The sequence below is a fragment of the Peromyscus leucopus genome, chromosome 8b, assembly GCF_004664715.2.
Source record: "Peromyscus leucopus breed LL Stock chromosome 8b, UCI_PerLeu_2.1, whole genome shotgun sequence".
NCBI classification, from domain to species: domain Eukaryota; kingdom Metazoa; phylum Chordata; class Mammalia; order Rodentia; family Cricetidae; genus Peromyscus; species Peromyscus leucopus.
This window is the reverse complement of record NC_051086.1, coordinates 69,669,629-69,691,019: the sequence shown is the minus strand read 5'-3', so window position 1 is coordinate 69,691,019 and position 21,391 is coordinate 69,669,629. Positions and strand designations below refer to the sequence as shown.

Sequence of the window (21,391 nt, the reverse complement as noted above, 5' to 3'; positions counted from 1 at the left end):
CTATCTTCCCTTCTGTAAATTGTTTTCTGACCTTCACATGCAAACACGTACATGCAACAAATGTCACTACATGTCTCTCTCCCTCCCTCCCTCCCCTCTCTCTGTGTGTGTGAATCTATATAATTTTGTGAAAGAATTTTATTGCTTATCCCTAGTACATTACTTGAAACAGAAAGTAACATGCACTTTGGCTGAACCAGGAACAAGAAACATGAGCTGGTCAAGGTGGCATAATCCTGTAATCCCAAAATGCAGGAATTTCCTGACCAGTCTGAGCTACATAGTGAGGCTCCATCTCATTTTTTTCATTTTTATTTATTTTTCTATTAACAGCTTGGTACAGTACAAATTCTTATCCTAATAGTGAAATGTTTCACTGAGGCTTGAGTAAAACCAACACTTACTATAAGCCACAGTCATCCTAGGGTCCCCCCTGTTATGTAGCCTCCCTGGTTCTGTGGGTTGCAGTCTGATTGTCCTTTGCTTTATATCTAGAATCCACTTATGAGTGAGTACATACCACGTTTGTTCTAATGGGTTTAGGTTACCTCACTCAGGATTTTTTCTAGTTCCATCCATTTGCCTGCAAATTTCATGCTGTCATTTTCTCTGCTGAGTAGTACTCCATTGTGTATATGTACTACATTTTCTTAATCCATTCTTCAGTTGACGGGCATCTGGGTTGTAGAAACATTTAATATGAGATATATAGACTTGTAAGTTTCAAGGCGTTGAGACTTTTTAGAAGTTGAAAGTTTTTTACTTTCGTGAAATGCCAAACAACCTCTTTAGAAGATTCCAGTGAATTCCTAAAATCCACACTCATGAAAGGATTTTTGTAGCCTAAAGAACCGAGAAAACCATGGAAGCTCTAACATCAGCATTTAGGAGATGGGGATTGTGACAAGGTCCAGGTCAGCCTTACCTACATAATTATCTTCAGGCCAACCAGGACTACATAGATCATGTCTGAAAAAAAAAATAAATCCCAAATACAAGCCAGAAATGGTGGCTCGCGCTTGTAATTTGGGGTACACGTCACAAAACAAAACAATGAAAAGCCCCAAAGCAAATTATACTTTGGCCATTAGTGTGTAGGCATGCATCACATTACTTTAAAAATTCTCCTGTACACAGGTCCTGGGATTCTAGAACTTTGGTGCGGAGATGGCCCCGGCAGGGTTTTGAAGGAGGCTACAATCAAGTTCCATTAGCAACTTTCGGTGGAGGAACGGAAGGAAGAACCTTTACCATTCCTTCTTACGAACACTATTGTTATTTAAATGTCGCGATAATCCCCGCGGGGAATTTTGCTCTGACGGTTTAGGGACGACTCTGATGGGTCCCAAAGGGAACGCTCAGGCAAGGAACCAGGAAAAGCAACACTCCACACTTTCGGAAGCACGGAGCGCCGCGAAGGAGGAAGGGGAGGGGCCGCGCACGCGCAGCGCGGTCCCAGCGCCTCAAGCTGGTTTTTCTCTAGCCGCCGACGTCCTCTCAGTGCTGTACGGTGGCCGGCGCGGGGCAGACGCTGGCGATGAATGGAGGTGCAGGGTGCAGGTTGAAATAAGTCTTCTCTGCTTTCCCCTCTTTCCCCGCCGTTTCTGCCTCCCCCCCCCCCTTTTTTTTTTTTACCGTGTCCCCATTCTTGCCCCCGCTCTGTCGACGACCCCGTTGGTCCCAGCGTCTGAGTTCTTGGTGCCCGAGTCGACTCCGGGCACAGCCGGGGTTTGGGGATCCGGATAATCGCCTAGGCCCAACTTCGGACCGCGCTCTCGATTTCTGCCTCGCCCGGCGCTCGGACGCGGAATCCGAGTGGGTCTCTTGAGACTGGAGGGTAGATCTTAAGGTATGAAGCGCCGGCTTCTCGGGCCCAAGTGCCGCTTTGTCTGAAGTACGCCTGACTCCTCTTAGCCCGGGGCACTCGGTTTCTCATTGCTACCAGGCAGAGACCCCTGAGCACACAGGTCTTGTCACCTCTGCCTCGAGCTCACTCTGCTGTTAAAAGACCGGCGCTTGCTATTGAAAACAGCAACATTTCTGTCCACGACTCTTTACCCACATCTCTGTTAGTGAGTGGGTCTTAAGGCGGGGTGGCTTCTGCTCTCTGTCCAGTGTCATCTCTTTTTTGCCGCCTTTTAAACATTTGTTCAAGATCCACAAGTGTCCAAGAGAGAGTCTCTTTTCATCCCTCAGCTGATTGTGCCTCTACATCTGTTCTATAACATAAGGGATACAGGATAGCGTTGTGGGCTTCAGAACCTTGACTCTGACGTTACTTTTGGCCCATGAGATGATTTACCAGTGTCTCCATCTAGTTGGGAGGTGGAAAGGGAAGCTCAATTGATATACAAGGTGCGCTTGTGAAACTGCGGCCATTCATTTTCTCTCCATATTTCATGGAGCACATCCAAGCGGCATAATGAGAAAAGTCTTGGACTGGTGTTTAGTATAGAAGGGTTCAGCCTGGAATTTTTCCACCAAGTAGTGATACTACTTTTACTTTATTCTCTGGAGCTCATGCTGTATTTATAAAACAAAGAGTATTAGGGCAAAGGATCCCTGAGTTTGGAAGAGACATTAGTCTGCAGTTTTTCTTCTCATATTCCAGATGTTAGGAGAAACATGGGGAGACAGGGAAAGGTGGTCTTGAATTGTGCCAGCCACATTGTCAACACAGGGACCTACTAAATTTCCCCCACTCGCTTTCAGAGTTTTAAGAAGGGTTTTCCTATGTGTGGGAATGAGATACCTGCTTTCATTTTGTTGTTTTTGACTCTTTAGGATCAAGAGTGATGATGACCGAGTGTACAAGCCTTCAGTTTGTCAGCCCTTTTGCTTTTGAAGCCATGCAGAAGGTGGATGTTGTTCGCTTGGCGTCTCTAAGTGATCCAGAACTAAGGCTTCTCTTGCCCTGCTTGGTGAGGATGGCACTTTGTGCTCCTGCTGACCAGAGTCAAAGCTGGGCTCAGGATAAAAAACTTATTCTTCGCCTTCTGTCTGGAGTGGAGGCTGTCAACTCCATTGTGGCACTGTTGTCTGTGGACTTTCACGCCCTAGAACAAGATGCCAGCAAAGAACAACAACTGCGGTAAAGTGGCATTCTGTGTAGCTTGGGATTTACTTGATATTCCTCAGGAAGCAATCACGTGATGCTCAGAGCTGTCAGGGCTCCAGAAAAGAGAGAGTGAAAACTTAAATTTGGAGAACCTTTTCCAGAGGTCTTTTCTGTTTATAGTTAAAATTCTAAGAGCTTTCTGTGTTATCACATGTTACCTAGAGAGGATTAGCTACATAGTAGGTCAGTTACCCATAGTGGGAAGTGAGCAGGATAATGTCTAGGATGGAAGGTTTTATTGGAATCACTGAGCTTTTTAAGGTGACAATCAGTTCTCTGAGACTCCTGGCTGGTGTTAGATCCTTTCCGGCCCATCATGTATCTGTTAGTGAGGCTTTGTTACAGAAGTCAGTGGCCATTGTTAGTTTACAGTTCGTAAGCTCTTGGAAAACACAGACAAACTATTTCAGAGGAAGTGGAAGCCATTAGAATGATTCCATGACACTGTATTACTGCAGCAGAAACAGGTGCTGATTCCTTGCCAGTGTTGTGACTTGTTTTCCATGTTTGCACTCCACTAGGCATAAGCTCGGAGGAGGCAGTGGAGAGAGCATCCTGGTATCACAGCTCCAGCATGGACTGACACTAGAATTTGAACACAGTGATTCACCTCGTCGATTGCGGCTCGTGCTTAGTGAACTGTTGGCAATTATGAACAAGGTGCTAAAAAAATATCCTCAGCCCAAAGTATTTATGATTTGATATCTACATCTAGAAAATAGTAAAAAAATAGCAGCAAGAATGCAGACGGGTTATGTGTTCTGCTAGTGTTTCTGTTTGGTTTGTGTTCTTTCAAAGACTGAAGTTTTTTTTTTTTTCCTCCCAGAGGCAGAGTTTCTCTGTGTAGCCCTGGCTGTCCTGGAATTCGTTCTGTAGACAGGCTGGCCTCGAATTCAGAGATCTACCTGCCTTTGCCTCTTGAGTGAGATTAAAGGCATGTGCCACCACTGCCTTTAATAATATAAAAGCATGTGTTAAAGGCAATTGTCTTTATCTAATTACTATTTTCTTGTATTCATGGCCACTGCACTATTTTTGTTTGTTTGTTTGTTTGTTTGTTGGCTTTTTGAGACAGAGTCTTTCTATATGGCCCTGGCTATCCTGGAACCCTGTAGACCAGGCTGGCTTCGAACTCACAGAGTTTGCCTGCCTCTGCCCATTGAGTGCTGGGATTAAGGGTGTGTACCACCACGCACAGGTATTCTGTATTCATCATCATCAGTGTTTTTTGTGTGTATGGAATTTATATAATGGGTTCTTAATATCTTTAAAATAATTTTTAAGTTTTATATGTATGAATGTTTTGCTTGATTATATGTCTGTGCACTATATGAGGGCCTGGTGCCTGCAGAGTTCGGAGACAGCGTAGGATTTATTAATATATATTAATTATATTAATATATATTAATTAATTAATAAATATCATAAATACTTAGGAACAGACTGGAGTTATTGATTGTGAGCCACATTGTCTGTGCTGGGGACCAAACCTGGATTCTTTGCAAGAGTAACGGGTACTCTTAACCAGCTGAGCTGTTTCGTCTCTTTAGCCACTAACATCTGTTCAAAGGAGTTGAACTTGTATAAATTACCAAGTTTGTTAATACTTTTTTTGTTGGTTTGGTTTGTTTTTTTGCTTATCCATTGTAGGATAAAATGTCTCCCATAAAATACTGTGAAGTATGACTTAAAAATGTGTTCAGTTCATCTAGATACTGGTATTAAATGCCCCCTGTGACATGGAGTAAGGAGTATCAAAGCTGAACTAGATACAGGATGGTGGATTCGCTTGCTCCACCCACTAGACTGTTTAGTTGTCTGTAATGGAGACTATCCAAAGTTCTTTCTGGGCTGGGGAGATGGCTCAAGTGGGTAAAATCTTTGCTGAGCAGATGTGAGGACTTGACTTGGAGTCTCTGGAACCTGTACACGCCATATGAGGCGGTGCACACCGTGTGAGGTGGTGCACATCTGTCGTCCCAATGGACTGTCATGAGGTGAGAGACAGAATCCATGGGCACTCAGTTGCCAAGGAGCCTGGTGTACACACCAAACAACAGAAAGAGGGGCCCCTTTGGGTTGGAGAGATAGCTTATTAGTAAAGAGTACTAACTGTTCTTATAGGGGATCCAAGTTCGATTCCCAGCCTCCGCATGGCAGCTTACAATTGTCCATAACTCACACAGGTGGTGTATAGACAGGGAAAACACCAATACACATAAAATGCATTTGAGAGAGAGAGACCTCGTCTCAAGCAAGGTGGAAATTGAGAACTAATACTGGATATTGTCCTCTAATCTCCATTCACACGAATGCATACACATATATCATACACAGGTATACACACAGAGGAAAGTTATAGGTTACTTTAAGTCATGGACCTTTGGCTAATTATGGTTACCTGAAATTTTCCCACACTCTCTGATTTTCCTACATCTTATAAATACATGGTGGCCCTGATAAGAAACTTTTTCTTCTGTAGAATTTTTAATGCCCAACATGGCGTTATCATGTGGGAAATATGGTGACATATTGCCATAGAGAATTTAAGGAAGATAGTGGATATTTTCTTCATCTTTTTTGTTGTTGTTGTTTCCTCCGTCAAATTTGTCTACTTTTTTTTTTTTTTTTTTTTAAGATTTATTTATTATGTTATGTATACAGTATTCTGCCTGTATGTGTCCCTGCAGGCCAGAGGATGGCACCAGATCTCATTACAAGTGGTTGTGAGCCACCATGTGGTTGCTGGGAATTGAACTCAGGACCTCTGGAAGAGCAGCCGGCGCTCTTAACCACTGAGCTATCTCTCTAGGCCCCCCCCCCCTTTTTTTTGAGACAGAGCTCTGTATTTGCTTAGGTTGATGTCAGACTTCTGATCTTCCTGTCTCAGCTTTCTGTATGCTAGGGTTGCTGGCCTGTACCACTTTTCCAGGCTCCAGGTGTCAGACCTTGTGTTATTTTACGTTTCTGTTGGTCATTAGAATGAAATGAATTTGTATTTGTTATACTGCTTTAAACTTACAATTTAAAAAAATAATTGTTTTTTTAATTTGTGTGGATGTATAGGTTGGCACACTCATAGAAGTCAGAGGTTGACTTTCAGGGGTTCTCTCTCTGTTTCTACTATGGCTTCTGGGAATCATCCGCAGGACATGAGGTTTGGGCAAGGGCTTTTTACCTGCTGAGCCATCTTGCAGCTTAGATTTTTTTTTTTTCAATTTTGTTTTTCAGGACAGAGTTTATCTGTGTAGCCCTGTCTGTCCTGGAACTCACTCTGTAGAACAGGCTGGCCTTGAACTCACAGAGATCCATCTGCCTCTGCCTCCTCAATTCTGGGATTAAAGGTGTGTGCCACCAACACTTGGCTCAGTTTTGCGTTTTTTAATCAACAGCTTATATGGATAGCATTCCTACAATGATTCTTGGCTTGCCTTATCCTTTAATTTCAAGTATCTCTAAAAATGTAGATTGGAATAACTTCTCCCCACCCTTCCTTCTTTTTTGCGGGGGTGGGGGGGTGAGGGGTGGGGGGGTGGGGACGACGATGATGACGACGACAGAGTTGCACTAGGTGCCAGGGTGGCCTTGGAACTTGAGATTCTTCTACCTCAGCTTCTCAAATGGTGGGATTATAAGATGCAACCAGTGTGCAGTTCCTGAGACTGATGCTACCATGTCTGAGTAATAGTCACAGTTAAACGGCTTAAAATTGAGAGGGTCCCATATGCTTTGCTGCAATGCATTAGTTGTGTTGAAAGTGATGACTTGAGCCTGGCTGTGCTGGATCACACCTTCAATCCCAGCACTCGAGAGGCGGGGATAAGATCCGGAGTTTTATACCATCCTAGGCCAGTAGATTAAAGTCTAGCCTGGTCTATGTACTTAGTTCAGGCCAGCCACAGCTACATAGTGAGACCCTACCTCAAACAATCACAGCATAAACTTACGATTTGTGAGCTCAAAAACAAAAATATTAAAAATTATTTGAAATTAATAGTTCTTGCCTTTTTTTCCTCTTTTCTCTAAGGTATCGGAGTCCAATGGAGAATTCTTTTTCAAGTCTTCTGAGCTCTTTGAGAGTCCAGTGTACTTGGAGGAAGCTGCAGATGTTCTTTGTATCTTACAAGCAGGTACTTACAAGCAGGTATCCTGGGTGTCAGGATACATTTCACATAGAGTGTTGAGTGCAGTGTTACTGTGTGACTCCTTAGCTAGCCTGCAATGCTAGATGTGTGTCTGTGGGTGTACACTGGATGTCCTGAAACTGGAGGTATAGGCAGTTATGAGCTGCCTGATGTGGATGCAGGGACTCAGGCTTCTTGCAAGAGCAGTATCTTCTCTCCAGCCCCAAATTTGGTATTTAAGGATTATCAAAACTGGGTAGGGTCTAGCATGTAGGAGGAGGCTGAGACAGGAGTATTGTGACAAAATCCAGACCAACTTGGGGTATGGATTGAGATCATATTTCAAATAACACCCTCCACACACACACCAAAATAAAAACCTTAAAAATGTAAAAGTTATTTACTAAAAATAAGTTTTAAAATTTTAAGTTAAAGGACTGGAGAAATGGTTCAGTGGTTAAGAGCACTTGATGCTCTGCCAGAGGACCTTAGTTTGGTTCATGTGACTTACAACTGCCTATAATTCCAGCTCCTTGGGATCTAGCAGCCTCGAGTAGACACACCCACATATACATAAACTAAATCTCTTTTTTTTTTTTTTTTTGAGACAGGGTTTCTCTGTGTAGCTTTGGATCCTTTCTTGGAACTCACTCTGTAGCTCAGGCTAGCCTCAAACTCACAGAGATCCGTCTGCCTCTGCCTCCCGAGTGCTGGGATTAAAGGCGTGCGCTGCCACCACCATCCAGCATAAATTAATTCTTAAAAAAAATTAAGCTGGGCAGTGGTGGTGCACGCCTTTAATCCCAGAACTCGGGAGGCAGAGGTAGTCAGATCTCTGTGAGTTCGAGGCCAACCTGGTCTACAGAGGGAGTTCCAGAGTAGCCAAGACTAGACAGAGAAACCCTGTCTTGGGAGAAAAAAAAAGTTTAAATTAAATGTGACTAGTTATTAGAACAAAGACCAGTGACTTAGACTATTTATAGAGTATATTTGATTTAATGATTTAAAATTTTAGTGATTTTATAAATGTTCATAATGTGTTAGATCAAAAAGCAAAGGGCAGAGGGAGTAAATATAATCTCAGTTTTATTTAGTGTTAAAATTATCAATTGAGAGGATTAAATATAAATATTAAATATATTTACTATTATAAATATATTAAATACATGTAAATAGGATTAGAGCTAACATACATTTTTTTTTCTTTGTATCTTTTTTTGCTTTTCTAGATTCTTTTTAATAGGTGTATATGATAAAATAAAAACAAGATATAGAAGTGTAAAGATTTTATGAAAATACTTTCTTAGACCAGTGCTACTTAGGGAAACTTCTGCCACATTCTGCATTGTGTTGTCCACTTCGTAGCCCCTGCCTTGCCTCATGTGGCTGTAGGTTACTGAAGGTAGCTAATGTGACTAGGGAACACTTACTTTACGAGTACTGGTGAGTTGCATTTTGGTGACATCTTTGAAATGCCAGCTGTTGAGCAGATAACACTTTAGGGTCATGCCTCAGTAGTGACGGTGGCCTTTTGTCTTCCAGAGCTCCCTTCCTTGCTTCCTATAGTCGATGTAGCCGAAGCCTTGCTACATGTTAGAAATGGTGCCTGGTTCTTATGTCTCTTGGTAGCCAATGTTCCTGATAGTTTTAATGAAGGTAAATATAATTTAAAAATGAAATATTGGAGAACTGTGGTTTGACTTGCTTAGGGTGTTTTTTTTTTATTATTTTTTTTTATTTTACAATACTATTCAGTTCTACATAACAGCCACAGATTCCCTTGTTCTCCCCCTTCCTGCCCCCCCCCCCCTTTTTTTTTAAAGACAGAGTCTTACTCTGTATTCTGGGCTGTCCTTGAACTGTGATTGTTTTGCCTCTGCCTTCTGAGTGGTGCTGGCTGCATGGCTCTGATTTAGTGCTGTGTCCCCTCCCTTCTGTTCTGGTTTGGAACCCAGTGACTAACATGCTAGGCAAGTAGTCTGCCTCTGAGCTACACCCCAGACCAGTCTGGCTTTTAATTGAAGAGTCTACATAATTTATATAAACCATTTAATGTAATTACTGTGGTGGTTAGGTGTGTCTTGTTACTTTTATCTCTTTCTTCCTTTGTATTATTTTTTAATTTAATTCACGAGTGTTATAAGTTCCAAAGTATATTCTTGCTGCTTTCATTTAAGTAGTTAATTCTTTTTTCTTCTGATGTGTGTGTGTGTGTGTGTGTGTGTGTGTGTGTAGATGGAGGACAACTTCCACGAGTAGGCACTGTCCTACCATGTGGGTCCCAGGAATTGAACTCAGTACTAAGTCTTGGTGGCAAGCACCTTGACTTGCTCAGCCACTTTAACAGCCCTCTTTTCTGATTTTTGTGACAGGGTCTCACTGTTGCAGCCTGGGTGACCTTGAACTTTAAGTAGCCTGCCTCTTCCCGGTGCTGGCATTATAGGTGTGTACTGCCATGGCCAGCTGACTTTAAAGTCCTTTAAAAACATGGAGAAAAGACTTTATCTACAGAGTTATTATTTTTGGTGTTCTTCATTGAATTGCCTTAATTTCATGTAGTGTAGAGTATTTAAATTTATTTTTTATTTTGTTTTTATTTACGTGTGTTTGGGATTGAACCCAGAGCTATTTGCTTTGTCAGTGAGCTATGCCTTTAGCTTTGAAGGGTCGATTTCTCGGCAGCAGTTTTCCCAGTCACCTTTAATTTTCAGTACTGGGGACTGACAGCAGTCCTTGCTCTGTCTTGCCACTGTTTTGCACGTCTCTCTCTTTTCACTTTCTCATTTTGAGACAGGGTCTCACTAAGATGTCCACGTAGACTTGAACTCACTTTGTTGCTGAAGCAGGCTTTGAACTTGTGTTCCTCCTGCCTGATACCCAGGTAGCTCACATTACTGTGCTACTAGGCTGAAGTAGTTGTTGTTTTTGTTTTCTGGGAATTGACTGCATAGCCACATGGGTGCTAGTCTGGTGCTCTTCCACTGAGCTTAGCCCTAGCTTTTTTTTTTTTCTCTTGTGACACTGAATCACTCTTTAGCTCCAGTTGGCCTTGATCTCGCATATGCAGCCCAGGCTGGCCTCCAGTTTGAGATTCCCCTCTGTCTCCTAGTGCTGTGATTATCAGTTGTGTACCCCTGTGGCCAGCGTGCATACATGTAGTTGTTTGTCGCCTTGTCTTTCTGGTTTGTGGTTGCGGGTGTGAGCACGTGTCTTCCGTGGCGTCCCTTCCATCCCCTGTACCCTTTGACCTGGTGTCTGCTGCTGTGCTCTCTCGTTCCCCACAGTCTCCTTCTGCACTCTGTCAGCTGCACAGTGGTTAATTTTCAAGCGCGAAGAAGTGGCTTATAGCATCTTACTTATAAAAGCTTAACAAAGCTTAAAGTAATAGAGACTCTTAAATGATAGTTTGTAGGGGCCTGATCAAAAATGGAGAACGACAAGATGAAGAAAGTCTTGGAGGGAGGCGCAGGACAGATGCCTTACGATTCTTATGCAGAATGAACCCTTCTCAGGCCCTGAAGGTCCGGGGCGTGGTGGTAAGAGATGCTCTTGTCTCTGTGTGATCGCACTTTCCTAAGTCCTCCAGGCTGTTTGAGAATCTTAGAGAAACTGGGAGCTCTAATGCTCTGCTGAGTGTGCCGCTCCCCCTGAGGCCTTATGTTTTGTGAGGTCTCTTCCCCAGAACTTGAGGTGCATTACATTTTGAAATGTCCTGGCTCGTTTTCTTACTGTGTTGAGTTTAATTTGTTTTCTCTGCTGTGTTAGGTGGAAGAATGTCACTTGCCAGGCCTTGGAGTAGCTTTGACATTGGATCATACTAAAACTGAAACTTGTGAAGACGGAGTGAGTGACTTGGTTTGCTTTGTTAGTGGCTTGCTTCTTGGAACAAATGCGAAAGTCAGGACTTGGTTTGGAACGTTTATTCGAAATGGACAACAGGTGAGAGTCAAGTATCTGGGTAGGAAGGATCATTACTTAGGGCTGGTTAACTAGGAGTGAAGAAACCATGTTAGAAGGCTGTGTTAGCTAGACCTGGGTGCTCAGATCTGCAGTCCCTGCACTTGGAAGACACAGGCAGGAGCATTGCTGGGATTTCGAGGCTAAAAGCCATGGGAGTCAATGGCGGCGGTGGTGGTGGTGGCACATAACTTTAACCCATCACCCTGGAGGCAGAGGCAGGTAGATCTCTATGAATTTGAGGCCAGCCTGGTATATAGTTCTAGGCCAGCCAAGGCTACATAGAGAGACTGTGTCTTAAACAAACAAAAAGCCATGGGTAAAAAATAAAAGGAAGAAAAGGTATCTTTAGACCCGTGGTTGTCAGACTTAGTATTAGGAACCTCCTTACATTAAAAAAAATCATGAAGGATATGAAAGGTTTTATTTATGTGGCTTTTGTTTTTTGATATTTCCCATATTAGAAATTAACAATTTTGAAATATGCAGTTTATTAAAAGTGAAATAGCCTCAATTAAATGTAAACATGAAGAGTGTGTGTGTGTGTGTGTGTGTGTGTGTGTTCTTTTTTATTTTTGAGCTCAGTCTTGGTATTTAGTCAAGGCTGGCCCTGAATTCTTCCTGATATTTGTGCCTAAGCCTCCTGATAACAAAAATCGTAGGAATGCCTCTCCATGCTTAATAAACATGTTTTTAAAAATATAACCCCCAATAAAAACAAAAGAACTAGGGAGAATAATAGTACTATTTTAGAGAGTTTTATCTCTCTTCAATGTCTAGTTTAGTAGAACCCTGTGGAGACTGTCCTGTACACTAGTGGTAAGGGGGGGACAAAGGTACTATCTGAATATTATGAAGGGCTATTTGTACCTTTGGGAACTCTCTAAGGTCCTATATCAGGCTTTTGAGAACTGTTACATAAGATCGTCAAGTGAGATGTAGTCTATAATTTAATATATATATATGCGCACATTTGTGTGTGTGGGGGGTTAGTGAAATACATATAACATAAAATTTGCATTTAATCATTTTTAATACAATCCAGTGGCATTCAGAACATTCATAGTGTGGGGCTAGAGACTCAGGAGTAAATACTTGCTACACAAACACAAGGAACTGTGTTTGGAACCCTAGTAACCATGTAAGGTAGGTGTGACAGCATTTGTCTGTACCCTGTGTTGGGAGGTTGGGTAGATACAGATGACCTGAAGGCTTCTGATCTTCCAGTGGAGCTGAAATGTCCAGTTCCAGGTTCAGTCTAAAAACAGAAGGTGGGTTAGCTAAAAAGATGACCCATTGGTTAGGAGAACTTCCTGCTCTTCTAGAGGACACAAGTTCTATTCCCAGCACCCACACAGGGCAGCTCACAACTGTTTGTACCTCCACTTCCAGAGGATCTGATGCTCTCTGCATCCTCTGTTTCCTACATGTACGTACATACACAAAGACACATAAGTAGAGATAAATAAACCTTTAAAAGCAAAGAAGGTGGAGAGTGTTGGAAGAAGACACCCAGCATTTATTTCTGAGCTCTACATATATACAGCTTGTGCATGCGTGTGTGCGCGCGCGCGCACACACACACACACACACACACACACACACAAGGAAAGAAAAGGACCATTGGCAATGCTATACATTCATAACCATTGTTTGTTTTTAGAATTTTGTTTTCTTTTTTTGTGGTCTGGGCTTTATACTTGTTAGGTAAGCACTCTTCACTGAATCCTATTCCCTGGGCTCTACAGACTCTGAACCCTTTAAACTGCCTAGTCCTCTTTCCTGTCAACTGGTAATCATGGCTCTATCTTAGTTCTCGGTGAATTCTGGGTACCATTCTAGGTACCTCATATGGGTCAAATCATAGGATGCTTGTCATTTTGTGTATGATGTTTCCTTAAAATATTGATTTCAAGGTTGATCCTGTAGCATGTGTTGGAATTTCCTTGGCCAGGTATGGTGACATCTACCTTTAATCCTAGCACCCGGTAGCTAGAAGCAGGATTGTGGTATGGATACATTTCACATTCACTGCCAGCTGGGCTATATTATGAGAACTTTCTCCTGTGTAGAAACACCCTGGCAAAGGAATTTCCTTCCTTTTTAAGGTTTGCTGAGACTGACCTTGAATTTGGCTTCCTCTGCCTCTACTTTTGAGTCACTGAGGTTTTAGGTAAACGCTGGCGTGCTTGGCCTGTATGTTATATTTTGCAACAAATTTGTTTGTTTGTTTTTTGTGTTTTTTTTTTTCTTTAAAGTCTGATTTTTTTTTAAAGATTTATTTATTTATTTTGTATACAGCATGTATGACCAGAAGAGGGCACCAGATCTCATTACAGATGGTTGTGAGCCACCATGTGGTTGCTGGGAATTGAACTCAGGACCTCTGGCAGAACAGTCAGTGCTCTTAACCTCTGAGCCATCTCTCCAGCCCTGTTTTTTGTGTTTTTGATATAGGTTCTTCCTTTGTTGCCTAGGCTGCCCTGGAATGTAGTAGTCCAGGCTGACCTCAAATTTTAAGTTTGGCTGGGCGGTGGGGTGATGGTGGCGCACGCCTTTAGTCCCAGCACTTTGGAGGCAGAGGCAGTGGATCTCTGAGTTCAAGGCCAGCCTGGGCTACAGAGTGAGTTCCAGGACAGGCTCCAAAACTACACAGAAAGACCCTGTCTCAAAAAGAAATTTAAGTTTGAGGTAATCCTCTTGAGTGTTGAGATTGATTACAGGTATGACCTCCATGTCCAATGGCCTTTCCCCTCCTCAACAGTTTTTAACTTAGAGAATACTTAGTTTTCGCAAAACACTTTTTTAGTGCTTCTGAGTAGAATTACTTGTGCAGACTGACTTTTAACACGTTCCACTCTGGTGGACAGCATGTGTATGGCTTAGAAACTATTATACCATGGAATCACATTATTTTACATCCAAGACTTACTTTCTTTACAGTCCATTTGAAAACTACTCTTCAGCTTTGCTTTTTAAAAGGAAAGGAAATGCATGTCCATTGTGTGACTCCTGTGTGTGGCTGTGTGCTCGTCTTGTTCCTCATAATCCATTGTACACAACACACTTTTCTTCTTGGAATTGAACATTATTGTTCAGGCGGGTTTGTTAGACTTTACTGGACAACAGTCTGAAGAATAGCAAGCACTGATTAAAGGTATATGCCACCATTCCTGGCTAAGGAAATGCCTCTCCTTTTGTAGTTTAGAATTGCTTTCATATGTCTGACCTTTCTTTGTTCATATCTTAGTAAGCATCGAGTGCTTGCTACATGTCAAGTACAATGTTAGACTTGAAGAGTGAGTGATGATTAAAACACCCCTGCCGCAAGAGCTGGGGCTGGGGTGGTGGTTTAGATTTATAAACTCTAATTATGGTGTCTTTAAAGGTACATAATGCTAACATTTACTTCCTTGTCAAGAAGGAACTTGGGGTTCAGATAGGTTCACTAACACACTGTGAAGCACATAATTCATAGTGAGCTAGAGCTGAGGCTTTCAGGTTCTCCAGACACCAAGTGCTGCTGCTTTATGTTGGAAGTACCAGTATGGCGTGGAACTGAAGCCCAGTCCTCTGCAAGAGCAGCCAGTGCTCTTAACCCCTGAGCCGTCTCTCCAGCCCCCTCTCCCCTGTGAGTTTTTAAACAAGTTTTTGTTCTATAGCCCTGGCTGTACTGGCACTTGCCATGCAGACTGGCCTGGCCTCCAGTAGCTCTCCTGGCTCTGCCTCCAAGTGATGGGATTTACAGGAGTGGACTGTCTGTCACAGCCAGATGAAAATACTGTTCACAACTCAGTTTGCATGAATTTAGTTTTTCCTCTGCAATCAATGCAAATTGGGGTGAGTGGATGAGTAGATTTTGAGTTTTCCTGACTTGTTAAAATGGAACTGCAGTTATGACAGGCCCTTCATGTTGGTTCAACTGCACGTGCTCACGTGATGAGATCTGTTCAGCTTCCTTTTGATTTAGTAAATGTCCCATGCTCTCTTCCTTTGCCAATTCACACTTACAGAGAAAAAGGGAGACCAGCGGTTCTGTCCTTTGGCAGATGAGGAGGCAACTTCTTCTGGAGTTGATGGGCATTCTTCCTACAGTAAGGAGTACTCGTATTGTAGAAGAAGCCGATGTGGAGATGGAGCCTACTGTGTCTGTGTACTCGGGGCTGAAGGAAGAGCATGTGGTGAAAGCCAGCGCACTCTTACGTCTATACTGTGCCTTGATGGGGATTGCTGGACTCAAGTACTCAATCTGATATTTTACCTTTTTATCTTTCTTCTTGTTTCTGACCTCAGAGAAGTGAGCCAAAGGCCTTTTAGTAAGAGACTTGGGCTTTTAATTTTACTAGTTTATGTCAAAATTGAAGCCATTAAGGCCAGCTGACCTTGAGGAATATTTTGACCTAATTTCTGATTATAAATAGAATTATGCAGATATTGGAGGGAGGAGAGTATTTTATCAGTTTTAATCACAATGTAAAGGACTCTGTTTTACCAGTTTGAGAAGATACCCCTGAGAGACCTGTGAGTGACCCACGACCACTCCTGGGTCAAGGGAAGACTCCTGTGTTTCCGAGTCGACAGGACGTGGCTTTTTAGCACAAGGTTCTAAGTCACTGCACCAAATTTTCCCAAATAGTGTCCTCAACTGGTATCAGAATTTCCTGTGTGTGTTTCCAGCTCATGTGCCTTTCAGTTCTGACAGTTTAGTTGAACAAATGCTGGCCCATCAGTTTGGTTTAAATTTAAGTTATTACAATCCATTAACCTCACAATCCTATAAAGTACAACTGCTGTGAGCTCTGCAGGACACATGGCTACACATAAGTAACATGTGCTTGCCATGTTATGACCTCTGCTATTCCTTCCTTTAAAGTCTATTGGTCAATGAACCCTTTTTGTTTATTACTTGGTTTTTACAGAGACAACAAAACAACTTGGTTTCTGTTTTTCATTTCTTAATGATAAACCCATATGCATTAAAAAAAAAAAAAAGCAGACAATTGAAAAGAGAGAATTGACCAATAATGACAAAGTGTAGGGTAATGGCTCCAGGTAAAGAATGCTTGCTCTGCAACCATGATGACTTGAGTTTGAATCCCCACCACTCATCTAAAAAGCTGAGCATGGCTGTACATGTCTGTAACCTCACTATTGTGAGGGAGAGATAGGAATGTCCCCAGAGCTCTCTGGTCAACGCCTAGTTGGAACAGCTAGTTTCTGTTTCAAGGCTTAAATAAGACAGAATGTCCTCCTGCACGTGTGAACAGACATGAACACCCACCCATTCATGTGCACTATCATATACCACACACACACACACACACACACACACACACACACACACACACACTAAGTAATTGAATGTATTTTTTTTAAGTGACGTTAAAAAATTTGTACTTGAAGGGTTAAAATGTTGGAAAATTCACTTGCTTCCTTCCTGAACTCAAAGTAGATAAACAAACAAACAAACAAACAAATGTAAACGCTCGTTGTTTCTCCTTCAGGCCGACTGAGGAAGAAGCTGAACAGTTGCTGCAGTTGATGACCAGCCGGCCGCCTGCCACACCAGCTGGGGTTCGATTTGTTTCCCTTTCCTTCTGTATGCTACTGGCCTTTTCTACACTTGTCAGGTACCTTCCAAGTTGCTCTGCTTTCTCAGGATGCACTTTCATCTATCTATCTAAGTGTGTGTACAGGGCGAGTGTGCAGTGTAGGTAGTGTGTTTTCCCAGCGTGTAGGCTGCCACCAGAAAGGCGTAGAGCATGTTATTAAACGTTTACTGCAGAGCCTGGCTGAAGCACGGACAGTCATGGACTCTCCTTCAGTGAAGGGATAGCCACATCTCCTGAATGCCCTTTCTTCATCTTATCAGTCTTGGTCAGAGTTTCTTCTGAACATTGTTTAAAGGAGTCAGATTGTTCTTCAAGATCTTTTTGAAGGCTAATAACTTTCCTTCCCTACTTTTTCTTCCTTGGAGGTTGTTTCTTTTTGTTCTTGAGTAGTTTTGGGTCTTACTAGTACATTGTTTAAAAGCTTTTAAAAAACTTTATTACCTGTTTATTTTTGTGTTCAATTCTGTGTGTGTGTGTGTGTGTGTATCCAAGTGCTATGGTGCACGTGTGGGGGTCAAGGGACAACTTGTAGGAGTCATTTCTCTCCTTCTACCATGTGGACTTCAAAGATGGAACTCTGGTCATCAGGTTTGGTGGCAGATGTCTTTACCCCTTGAGCGATCTCACCGGCCCCGGTACTTCATTATTGATGACACTTCTAGTTAATTGAATTCCCATTCTCAAAGATGAACAATTAGTTCTCTTTGTTTTTCTCTCTGTCTGAAAACACTGCACATGTCTTCCTTTTCTTTTCCTTCTGTTATCTTAGTATAGTTATAATAATTTTAATTTGATCAATATATAGTTTATATTTGTATTATGATTACGTAAACATCATTGAGCGCTCAATAATGAGTAGGTAGTTACTTACCTTTCTTTTTTTTTTTTTTTTTTTGGTTTTTCGAGAGAGGGTTTCTCTGTGTATTTTTGGTGCCTGTCTTGCTCTGTAGACCAGGCTGGCCTCGAACTCACAGAGATTCTCCTGGCTCTGCCTCCCGAGTGCTGGGATTAAAGGCATGCGCCACTGCCACCCGGCCACTTATCTTTTAAAACAGTTTTGCCTTAAATTTTCTTGATGTTCTAGGTAATAATAATTAAACTAATTTTTTTTCTTTTTTTAATCTTTTTGTTTTTTTAAAAAAAAATTTTTTTGAGAGCAGCCACCCCTACCCCCACCCCTGGCCCTGGGTCAATTCATGGCAAATTTGCCGTGGAGGGAGTGGTGGGGAGAAAGCAACCACGCCACACAGAAGACAGAGACGAGGTGGGGCCAAGTCCAGGCTTTTATAACAAAGACCTAAACTATCCAGTCTCAGGAGAACAAACAGCCTTAGTGTCCTCCCAGCTCCTCCCACCTTGTTTTTCTTTCTTTCTTTCTTTTTTTTTTTTTTTTTGTTGTTGTTTTGTGTTGTTTGTTTTTTTGTGAGACATGATTTCTCTGTATAGCCCTAGCTGTCCTGGAACTCACTCTGTAGACCAGGCTAGCCTAGAACTCAGAGATCCGCCTGCTTCTGCCTCCCAAATGCTGGGATTAAAGGTGTGTGCCACCCAATTTTTAAATTTTTTTTTTCAAGACAGAGTTTCTCTGTGTAGCCCTGGCTGCCCTGGAACTCACTCTGTAGACCAGGCTGGTCTTGAACTGAAAAAATCCACCTGCCTCTGCCTCCCAAGTGCTGAGGTTAAAGGTGTGCACCACCACTGCCTGCAAAACTAAATCTTTCATGGTTGTGGTAATTCATGCTTCTAATCCCAGCCCATAGGAGGCCAAGGGGGAAGTCTTCCATGAATTTGAGGCTAGCCTAGGTTACATAGTGACACCCTGTCTCAAAAAAACCAGTAACAACAAACCAAAACAAAGCAGGAACCAGGGCAGTGGTGGCTCATGTCTTTAATCCCAGCACTCAGGAGGCAGAGCCAGGCGGATTTCTGTGAGTTCGAGGCCAGCCTGGTCTACAGAGGGAGATCCAGGACTGGCACTAAAACTACACAGAGAAACCCTGTCTCGAGGAGGAGGAGGGGCGGAGACAAACAAAACAAAACAAAAAAAACTCACCACACACACCTAAAACCAAATCAAACCAACCAAACAAACAAAAAAAAAAAAAAGCAGGAAAACTCAGACACACAATACCCAACAACAAAGAAACAAAATGTAGCTAAATCTTCTCTGGACCTAATCTGACTCATGACACAGTCTTTTAGTTTAATCATTCTCAGAAATCTTGCCCAGGGCAGTGTTGTCTGCTCCAGTCTTGGCTAGATCCCTCCGTACCTAGTGTTCTGCAGCTGTTCTCAGGGATTGTTCTTCATTTTGCATCTTTAGAAAGCAGGCTTGTGGGAGGTAAATCTTCAGAGCAGGAGTGGATTTCTGAAACTGCCTCCATTCTGACATTTGGCTAATGGTTTGATAGCATGTAGAATTCTAAGCAGGAAGTCATTTCTTTTGGAGATTTTTGAAAGTGTGTGTCCTGTTGACAACAAAAGGTGTTGTCATTTTCTAACACCTTCCCGATCCCTGGTCCCGTGGGGTGTCCTCCTTCACTGTGAAAACGTGGAGGGTTAGATCTTTCGCACATGGTTTTGAAAGTTCTGGATATCTGTCCTCAGTGTCTTTGTTTCTTTGTTTTGTTTTGATTTTTGTTTGTTTGAGAGTCTTTCTGGCTGGCCTGGACCTCACTGTGGTACTCTTGCTTCAGTCCTCCAGTTCTGGGATTCTGCATACACCGGCACATCCTGCCCAAGTTCACGTTGATCTGGTGTCCTCGGCACCCAGTGGGTCCTTTCCAATAGAAACTGATGGCCTTGAGTTCTAGGAAAGGCTCCTGAGTTAGTTTGTTGATAATGTCCTTCCTGGGGATTTCTCTGTCTAGCACCTCATCTTATGTGACTTCTTTCAGAGATGGTCATTGGATTTTCTTCTCCTAATCTTTTCTGTGCTTTGCTTGTTCTTTTTGAAAAAATGTCGTAAAACATATCAGGAAATTTATAATTGTACCCTTTAGTTACCATTCAGTGTTCTTAGCGTTTGAACAGTTACCTGACCATTGGCACACTCTGCTTACAGGATATTTTCACCACTCCAGGAAGAAAGCATTCCGCCATCCAGGCTTTGTCTTCTGTGCAGTGTTTAATTTCTAAGAGTTCTCACTTGGTTCTCTTATTCCTTTCTTTATTTGATTTGATTTTTTGTTTGGTTTTGTTTTTTAACTTTTTTAGATCATTTTTCTGGAACTTACTGTATTGTTGAGATTATCCTTCAACCTCTAATTTTCCTGCTTCCACTTCCCGAGTATTGGGATTGTTTGTTCTGCTCCATTGAAGGGGCACTGATTTTCTTTAAGACCTTTTTGTTAAAGGGTTGTTACTGCATTTATTTATTTTGTGTGTGTGTGTGTGTGTGGGCATGCATGTGCCATTCATGTGTGTGGAGGTCAGAGAACAACTTGTGGGAATCAGTTCTTTGCATGCAGGTCCCAGGGATCAAACTCAGGTGCTTTGCCCCTGAGCCTTCTCAGTGGCCAAGAAATTTCTTTTGATGTAATTTTAGTGCTGTTCAAGAAAGTATAATGTGCCCGGTGGTGGTGGTGGTGGTGGTGGTGGTGGTGGTGGTGGCGGCGGCGGCGGCGGCGGTGGCGCACGCCTTTAATCCCAGCACTTGGGAGGGAGAGGCAGGAGGGTCTTTGCGAGTTCGAGGCCAGCCTGGGCTACAGAGTGAGTTCCAGGAAAGGTGCAAAGCTACAGAGAGAAACCCTGTCTCGAAAAACAAAACAAAAAAACAAACAACAACAAAAAGAGAGTATAGTGTTAGTGAAATTAAAAATTAGAAATGTTAGCTATGTGCTTCTGCTTTTTCCTCCTCGAGTCCTTTGTAAGCATCACCTTTAGTCCTCATTACTCTGTGGTGCTGTACTTAGTTGACAGGAGGACTAAAGTTCAGAAGGACAAGCACTGTGTTGAAGATCACACCGTGAGTGACTGCACAGATGGGAGTGCCCCCGGCTCTGGCAGGCCCTCCAGGACTCCTCCCTTATAGCGTTGTCCTGCACTCGTGGGTTGATGAAGGAAAATGAGTATAGTATAGTGTAGCCTATAAGTGACCTTTTATACTTCCTTTGCTTGGAGTAGTCAGAAATGCACACTCTTTAGTGGCTTTGCATTTTACTTACTCCCTGCAGTGACCTGGAAGGGAACACGACATTTTTGCATAAGTCCAAGTCAGAGTGTGCCTTTTAGTTTTAAATCGAATGATTGTTTTAGAGAAGTTATTACTGTTGTTGGGCAGGTGAGATGGCTTAGTGGGTAAAGGCTCTAGCCACCAAGCATGATGACCGGAGTGGACCCCCTGGACTCACATGGTAAAGGCAAGAACTGATTCCCGAAAATTGTCTTCTGACATCTATACACATGTCAGGGTGGACATACCCACTCCTCCACACACAAAATAAATAAATAAACGGAAAAGAAAAATTTAAAAAGGAGTTGTTACTGTTATATTCTTTTTTTTTTTTTTTTTTTTTTTTTGGTTTTTCGAGACAGGGTTTCTCTGTGTAGCTTTGCACCTTTCCTGGAACTCACTTGGT

General features: G+C 42.5%; 1 protein-coding gene across 2 annotated transcripts in view; it reads left to right on the top strand.

Annotated features, from left to right (window-relative positions):
• The first annotated feature begins 659 nt into the window (after nucleotides 1-659).
• Ints2 (integrator complex subunit 2) overlaps nucleotides 660-21,391 on the top strand; it is a 51,409-nt gene continuing 30,677 nt past the window's right edge. The window contains exons 1-9 of one of the 2 annotated variants that reach the window (XM_037201612.1): nucleotides 660-1,560; nucleotides 2,785-3,091; nucleotides 3,640-3,778; nucleotides 7,146-7,248; nucleotides 8,785-8,898; nucleotides 10,648-10,778; nucleotides 11,008-11,181; nucleotides 15,213-15,439; nucleotides 16,704-16,829. In XM_037201612.1, the coding sequence (XP_037057507.1) occupies nucleotides 1,542-1,560; nucleotides 2,785-3,091; nucleotides 3,640-3,778; nucleotides 7,146-7,248; nucleotides 8,785-8,898; nucleotides 10,648-10,778; nucleotides 11,008-11,181; nucleotides 15,213-15,439; nucleotides 16,704-16,829 (1,340 nt within the window). In that variant the 5' untranslated portion in view covers nucleotides 660-1,541. Of the gene's footprint in view, nucleotides 1,850-2,784; nucleotides 3,092-3,639; nucleotides 3,779-7,145; nucleotides 7,249-8,784; nucleotides 8,899-10,647; nucleotides 10,779-11,007; nucleotides 11,182-15,212; nucleotides 15,440-16,703; nucleotides 16,830-21,391 lie in introns of both variants that reach the window. The other variant, XM_028878290.2, reaches the window with a different exon arrangement.